The sequence below is a fragment of the Brienomyrus brachyistius genome, chromosome 3, assembly GCF_023856365.1.
Source record: "Brienomyrus brachyistius isolate T26 chromosome 3, BBRACH_0.4, whole genome shotgun sequence".
NCBI lineage: Eukaryota > Metazoa > Chordata > Actinopteri > Osteoglossiformes > Mormyridae > Brienomyrus > Brienomyrus brachyistius.
The window spans coordinates 31041164-31049756 of NC_064535.1; the positions used below are offsets into that span (position 1 = coordinate 31041164).

The 8593-nt window shown below is 39.5% G+C and overlaps 1 protein-coding gene across 2 annotated transcripts in view; it reads left to right on the top strand.

Moving 5' to 3' along the window:
* LOC125738038 (protein O-mannosyl-transferase TMTC2-like) overlaps window positions 1-8292 on the top strand; it is a 108851-nt gene extending 100559 nt beyond the window's left edge. For both annotated transcript variants that reach the window (XM_049006521.1, XM_049006525.1), the window contains 2 exons: window positions 2030-2093; window positions 5943-8292. In XM_049006521.1, coding sequence (XP_048862478.1) covers window positions 2030-2093; window positions 5943-6122 — 244 coding nt within the window. In that variant the 3' untranslated portion in view covers window positions 6123-8292. The remainder of the gene's footprint in view (window positions 1-2029; window positions 2094-5942) is intronic.
* The last annotated feature ends 301 nt before the right edge of the window (window positions 8293-8593 follow it).

Consider the following 8593-nt stretch of genomic DNA (forward strand, 5'->3'; position numbering starts at 1 on the left):
GCTGCTCTTTTAGCACACTGCGATGACTACACTCCTGGCTGCGTATAACCATGGAGCAAAAGCGGCTTCGCAGCCTTGCTTTCATGTCTATTCTGAGTGAAAACCTAGGGCTGCGTCTTCTACAGATTTGCCACCATGAAAAACAGAAGGTATTCTTTGATCCCCTCAAAGAAACCTAAAGTTAACCCTAACCCACCTGTAAATTGTTTTATGTGAAAATGGTATTGATTGACTTTAATACCTCCTGGATCTGTGCCTCTTGTAAGTGGATGGAACGGTGTATTTTATACCAATGTTATTGTTCTCTTGGGAATCTCTTAACTGGTGGCACATTTATTCAAAGGACAAAGATTTGCTTGTTTTTACAGTAGATGTAAGATGGAAGTAGGTTTGTGAGTTTGGGAGGGCCAGCAATAAAATTAAATAAGTTGTGTACTAATAAAGAAATGTAGGTTATTTGTGGAAAATGGCAAACATACTTGCAGTTTTGAATGTGATGAAGCAACTTATGAATTGACTTGAATATTTTTAGTATCCTCTACCATTATGAGAAACAAAACTGCACTTTAAAGTTATTTTTTAAGTGTATGGAAACATGATATATTGAAAGTTCAGAATGTCATGTACATTAAAAATGTAATGTCTGTGTATTATATCAAATGTACAGCACAACACATGGCAAGATTACTGGAAACACACATCTGCTGCGCAAAACAGTCATGAACAGATATTTATGAGCTATTTAAAAAGGGAGGTTTGCTATCACCCACCCCCCAAGCAAAGACTCAGGCCCTCTGTCCATTGATCTCTAACTACACCCCTGCTTTCTACAATTCCTGTATGTCAAAATAAATACTTGAAACTAAGGTTAGCTCCATTACTTAACCTCATCATCGTAAATAATGAGGTAAATAATAACCGTGCAATATATTATGTATTTTTGATATTATGTGTTTTACAACTGAGTGATATTGGGATAAGTTCACATTGCAATGTTTGAAATTTGTGGGATATTTAGTAATTGAAAATTAACTGTTCCACCAAATAGAACTTATTATTCATCAGCAGAGTCTGTCAAATAAGCAGACACAAAGCAATGCTAACAAATCATTTACTTCTGCTCAATATTGTCTCTTTTGTTGTGTTATTATACTCAAATTCTATTTGTCAAAAAAAGATCAGATCACATTTTACGGCAAATAAACCACAAAATTCCAAAAGGTTCTCACATTTTTTCTTACCGCTGTATATTCTGTAACAGCATCTGGGGATGTTTTTTTTTTTCTTACTATTGATTTCGGATTTCCTCCAACCTACATTCTATCATTGTTCCTTCCTTTACCTCCATGTTGTCACCAAGACTTCATCCTTGACTTATCGGAATTAAGCTCTGATATCTGCAGCCTTGAGCTACTGAAGCCTTTTCCTGTGTCTGATAATCTGCTCCCAGTGCTGTGAGGATACAGGCACAAACCCGTCATGCTAAAAGAGCAGCTGCTCACAGGTATTGTTAAAACTTCAATGACAGCTTTTAAAGAGGGAAACGTATCAGAACCCAGAAGCTTCTGCCAAGATCACATTGATTTTATCCTTTTGCAGAACTTTTGGCTTTTTCTGGTAGTCGTGTGTTTGAATTATTGAATTTAAATTTTTACTGTGAGAAATGTGTCTTTGAACACTTACACAAAGCTTTGCTGTGTTTGGTAGTGCATCTCAGAGCCTAACATGCCCTTTTAACATTAGTTGCTTCTGTCCTTTGCTGTTACCCATTTCCTCCTGTTCCTCCCGCTTTTTCAGGCAGCTTTGGAAATCACACACTAACTCGACAGGCGATGTTCTCCTGAGAGATGGCTAGGCTGATTCTGACATGCCACCTTGGGTCAAAGGTCATGACCTAGGAAATAAATACGGCCCCCATCTCTTCTGGAGGCTGTCTTTTGTTTGGAACTTACCAAGCCAGACACGCAGAACGTGTGTTTCATAATGTAAAATTATTAAATGTGATTTACTTTATTCTTCTCTTTTACAGACAAGCAAGTCTCAATAAAGAAGCAGAGGAGTTTTACTGTCTAGCTGCGAGCCTGAAACCCCATGTAAGTACATATTTGGTATGGAATTGACCTATCACTAGTGAAGTGACTTTAATCAAAGGTCTTCAGATAAGACTTTCAAATTTCTTTTAATGAGGAATATGTTTAAATATCAAAGTTTGCTTGAAGAGTCAAAAACCTGACCTTGAAGGATTTAGCCTGGAAAACCTTGAAGAAGATTTTAGAATAAAGAAGTGTACTCTGGATGGATGGTGACCTTGAAATGAATAGGCCACCAATTGCACGTTAATTTCACTGACTGTGAAATACAAATATGGGGTCACTGAGATGTCACTCTTGGTTTCAGAAAAGAGTCCCTGTTTATTTAGCCATTTATTTACTTTTAACTCCTATTCAAATGTTGCTACTGGGATTATTGGAAAGTTTATATAGAAATATATAGTGTAATGTTTTCCCTCACTGCTCAATATATTGGCTTTCAAAACACACCCTGAAGAATGTTTTTATGTTTCTATTCCAATTTTTCAGGTACGTGTATAATTGGTATTCATCACAAGTTGTTAGTAGGATATGATATACTGGCTAAGTGAAGGTAATATCCAGCCATCGATGAAATGAAATCCTTCTTCGTTGATAGTGATACTGTTGTGCTTTCTAAATGTGAGCTGTGTGTTTGCTGCTTCACCATGTTCAGTTTTAATTCAGGATGAGTATATTGATCATGCATCTTTCCTGTGGGGCTAATGGTGCAGATGACCCTGTGCTCTTATGATATCTTGTAGGGTCCCGATGAGCATGTGCTGTAATGAACTTGTGCAGACTGGGGTACCTCTGAGCACAAGGACCGTGTCCTTTTGCCTTAGGAAACCCTTATAATATGGAAGGCTTTCCAAGTGTACCTTCACTAGAAACCAGCAGGGTCACTGGGATGGTGCTGTTAATGGGGAAATGCCTCCAGCATCCACCCAGCTATCCCACTGTCCTCAGCTAAAGTGCTGCTGTGGAGTGGGGTTATGTCTGTTGTCTGTGCTTGGTCTCATCATCCTAGTTTGTCTCTCCACACTTACACAGTATGTTTCTCAAGAGAAAATGGCCTCTCTCATTCTGCCAGCCATTCCTTGTTGAAGCATTATTATCGTTGATTGATTGATCACTGTTCCTTGATCCACATTCTCTGGGGCAGGAAAATCTGTGCTTGTGGGAGTTTCACTTACACAAAAATATTCTGGGTGTGGAATTAAGTATGATTGGTTCAGAGAGAGAACCAATCAGATTGTAGAGGACGCGGGACCTAGCAACTACATGAAGTAGGACTAATTGGTTGGTCCCGCCTCTTATAGTTGCTTGGATCCACCTCCTTTACAATCTGATTGGTTATCTCTCTGAACCAATCATTTCTCTAACTGCTCTCAGAACATTTTTGTGTAAGTGAAACTCCCATGAACAAGATCTGTGATTGGCCACTCCCAAAACCTTAGAATAGAGAGTGTCTAATACAATGAGAAAGCTAGTTACCATAGAAAATGCTTTTAAATGATTCACTGGGTACCTTTTCCAGAATAAATTTCATGCAAATGCCCCCAGGCAGACTTACTTGACTATTATGAAGTGAATAAGTACAGTTTTATAAAGTATAATCTACAGTTAAACTACAGTGTACTTTGGACATGATAGATTATATTTGACTATAATTGAAATTGCTTGGAGCTTGCTAAATACAGAATCACATTTGTCACACAGCTGTGTGCTTATTACAGAGTATATTTGAGCTTTTTATTTCTATATTGGTTTTCTCCCCCCTGCACAGTTTGAGAAATACAATAAATGTTACAGAAAGCCTCACTTATCCAGGATGTTGGTCTCCTTTTAAGGTGCACAGAGCAGTTTTACTGTCACATAGTGAAACAATTTCCTTCTTCATTCCTGTTAAATTAACACTGTATATAATTTCTCAGAATTGGCTTCCTATAGGGCCAGACACAGTGGAATCATGAATGCAGCAGTGTGGGGATCATGTGAGGGGCCTACTGTCATCATGCCAGAGTTTACTTTGGCCTCGACCTCTGTGACAAATGCGGCCTCTTATATACATGAAGAGCCTGGCAGGTCCTTATGAGGTCTCTAAGCCGACTCAGTACTGCCTGATTTATTTGCTGATTTAATTCTCTCTGGAAAGTTACTGCCCTTGATACCTTGTTGGCATATTGGTAAGTGGACAGAGGTGCTCGACGAAGTGAGGTAAACACTGAATGTGTGGGCATTGAGGCCCACTGTAGGCTTCAGAACAAAATCACTAAGCATGCATCTGATATTAGGGAAGGAGCACAATACTTGCAACCATGTTGCAGTAATGGACTGATTTGAGGGTGCACATTATTAATCTGGGGGTGCTGTGCACCCTTAGGCACACATGTAAACCCAGGTCTGTAGTAGCCTTGTTTGGGTATATTGTGATCTAATGGAATGGCAGTGGCCTTTAGTGTGAGCACTCCCAGAGCTACTAGCTTCCAGCCAGACATATGGAATCAGTGTGTTCTTTCGCATTCTCTTCTCCAGTTTTTCCCTCCATTGTGCTAATTACGGTCGGTGGACTTTTATCAGCCCTGCTCGAGCCTGTGTCTCCTCTTTTTTTGGAGGCAGGTAACCCCTCCCTCAGACTCATGCATGTTGGTGGGCAGAAGTTGAAGAGCTTTCAATGTTCTTGTGACCTGATTATTAGAAGGCTCATTAAGCAGGTATTATGTTACGTCGTACCATCAGTGACTGACAAGATGCATTCCAGAGAAGTTCATTTTCCCTGGGTGTTTTCCCCTTTAAGCAGTGTCTACTCAATGTCCGTTTCGCTTAGTCTGTTAAGTTAGATCTGGAGCTGGAAAGAATGAACTTGGCCAGCTTTACACCCCAGTCCCAAATGGACCACTGATGGCACTCTTTGAGCCTGTGCAAACTGTGAATAGTTCCCAATTTCATAATGCCGAGAGTGAGCTTTCACTGTGATGCTTGGCAGTTGAAAGCAGTCATTAACAGGATCCTGTATAACTCTATGGGTGTGCTGGTAGTGGCCTCATCAAGGGTATACTGTAGAGAAACAAGCATATGTTACCTCCTGCTGACACACCTCTAGGGTTCTGTATGGAATTGAATTGTCACGGTGAGATTAAACTTGGTCTGCTAAATAGTTAAGGAGCCATGAGCATGGGGTGCATTTGAGTAGATTACACTCTGAATCCATGGCCCATAACTTATGAACTGGTGCTAAATACTCTGCAGTTTTTTAGTTCAGTGTTTTAAATAGATCTTGACCTAAAAAATAACCAGGGTCTCTAGCTTTATAAGATTGGTTCATGCTAATTTTATAGTGCAGATATTCCTGTGTAATCTCATTGGGATATTCTGATTTTTCCTAACTCTACCCAAGGAAGGAATTGCATACTTTTTTAAATAAACCAATGACATGGGCAGCAAATACGAGGTGAAAGAGAAACCTTTGGTATGTATAATCCACCATGCTGTCAACCAGTTTTGAATCATTAAATGACGGACTCTGTAACCCAAAAGGCAACACAAATAACACTGTGGTCAATGCATCCATCTCTCCAGCCATCCCTTTACTGTAAGATGTAACCCAGTTTGAACTGTATATGATGGGAATCACAAATCAGATGTTTGGAAATTTTTGTTTTATAACAGCAGTTAAAAGTGTAAACAGCAGTTAAAACTATATCACTGCTTGTCCTTGAGTATAGTGTTTGTGTCTATGCTTTTTATTGCTCCTAATTAGTACTAATATGAAAGATAACATTGCGAGCTGTACAGTGTGGATTGATTGGGACGATATGAAACGAAAGTGTCAGGTTTTAAGGCTCTGACTGGCATGTACCTCTCTTCTAGCATCCTGCAGCTTTGATGAACTTCGGCGCTATACTGCATCTCAATGGGAAGCTACGGGAGGCTGAAGTCAATTACCTCCGAGCCTTGGAGCTCAAGCCAGATGACGTCATCACGCAGTCTAACCTGCGCAAGCTGTGGAACATCATGGAGAGGCAGGGCCTCAAGGCCTCCGCCCCCTGACCCCTGACACTTGACCGGAGAGGAACTGGACATGATAAACTATTGACCCTTTGATGGTGGAGAGATGCACACAGATCTGTTGTTCCTGGGACATCAGCTTCTTCACAAGGAAACACATCTTGGTCATCGTCTTTCCCCCCTTCTCTCCAAACGTCCAGAGAGTGAATCTGAAGACGGCCACTGACATGTACGTGAAGTTCTGCAGTAAACCAGATCTGGATTTGTTAATAAGTAAAGCATAAAGGAGTTAAAATTTGACCGTAATGTTCATCGTTTAGTTTGCCATCGTCTCGTGGAGACTGTAAAACCCTTCTGACTAAGATCTTGTTTGCTGTACATGAGCTCACTGGGTAGTTCATGCTGTGCCTGAAGAATTGTACCTTTTCGGGTAAAAACTGCATTTATTTTGTGATGCCATGTCCTCACATGAAATTTTACTCAAAGTATATTGCTTCATATCAAAATGTCATTATTTTAATTGGGTTTGATGTTTAAATTATCGGCCGGGGTGACACTCAAAGATAAAAACAGTTTTGAAATGTTTAGGGTTGTTTTGTGTTTAGGGTTTAATTGACTCCACTAGCTATTTAAGTCAGTCTGGTTTCAGTTCTGAACTTGGGCTCTGCCCTTTGGGCGCAGATGAGTTGTGGTATCAGTGCAGCCACAGAGAGCCGGAACTGAGAATTCATGTCAGTTAGAGTGACTCTTGATCTCACAGCAGTCCTGTTACTGTAGCAGCTCATGCTTCTGTTCCCTAATGCATCCTTTGGCAGAAATAGGGTTGCTGCCTACAAGCTTCCTCTCTGATAGTGCACAAGTGGGAAAATTGGTCACTCATCCCAGCCCCATTTTTAGCCCACAAATTCAGGTGGTGCCAAACGCTGATGGATCTTTCTGGTAAACAGATATCAGTTGTGACAGCATTGAATTAGAAACAAACCAAAAAGCTGTACAGATGTACAACCTTATCACAGTCGCAGTCAGTCATTTTTGGACGAGAATCCCTGTCATAATTTTTCTTGCGGTGTTAGTGTGTGGATTCATAGTGCATTGTATAGAACACACTTGGGGTGGGGGGCTTACACACCCACCTTCCTGGAATAATGACTCACATATCCACCATTCATCAAAGCTTCTCATTCTTCATTTGAGTACTTGTCAGTATTTCTCCCAGGAAAACTTTGATTTTTTTCATTGTCCTGACATTGACTGGATTACACACAGGTCTCTGGGAAACTATTAGTCTTATTTGGGCTAATGTATCTTATATTTTGTCTTAACTTATTGCAGCGTGTAATCTTGGCTTGTAAGCATGCTTTTGCTTGTTAGTATTTAAATTGTTTGAAGTGGAGAAACAAAGGAGGTGTTGCAATTTATTATGATGAAATAAGCATTTTCTTTGAAGGATACCTGGTCGTTATCTAGTTAATGTGTTCAACTGTTACGGCCTAAAATGATTTGTCTTTCCATCTGACACACCCCACTCTGAGTGCCTATATTAAAAAAGAAAAATCTAGCAGTCCCAAAACGAGATTAATTTAAAAGTTTGCTCTGCTTTTGGTCGGCGGAAGAGAAACTCCTTCATCTTGTGCAGTATTTGTTTACATTAGCCATCACCTTTTGAGATTCACAGAAGAACGGGAATTTGGGCCACATCATATTTAGGAACTCAATTAATTCTACAGGTTCTTGCTTGAAAACTTAGTAGTAAATTTTGTTTTTCATGCCTAGTTTTGCTAGAGATTAGTCAAGAAACCCTTTTTAAGGAAACCCTTAATGCTTTCCTGGTTATTCTCAGCAAATCACGCTAACAAACGTGGTCATGGATCTTTGGTGACCGTGGTAACCATGGTGACAGTATTGGCACCGTGTCGCCAGTGAAGATGCTGGCCATTGCAGATATTCAGAATAAGAGCAAACTGGGAGGAAAGGAGAGGTCTCTCTCCCCGTGTCTGCTCAGGGATCTTGTACAGTGGCTTTGTCCAGAGCTGTGCTCTCATAGTACAGGGAGAGTTTACTTCAAAGTTTTATTTTTTGAAAATGGTCATATTTGTATAAATTATGCAGATTTGTAGCCTTTCCTTTTGTAATATAAAATGTTCTGTGCCAGAATGGGTCATCCAAGATGTTTTTTCCCCTAAAATAAAGTTAAAATGCTGTCATATCTAAACTGAGTGTATTTCTTCTTTGAAATAAAGCCAATTGGTGAGATTTTGCACATTGTATGTGTGTAAATATATATACAGGTGCTGGTCATATAATTAGAATATCTTGAAAAAGTTGATTTATTTCACTAATTCCATTCAAGATGTGAAAATTGTATAATGTATATTCATTCCACACAAACTGACATATTTCAAGTATATTTCTTTTAATTTTGATGATTATAACTGACAACTAATGAAAACCCCAATTCAGTATCTCAGAATAATTAGAATATTGTGAAAAGGTTCAGTATTGAAGACACCTGT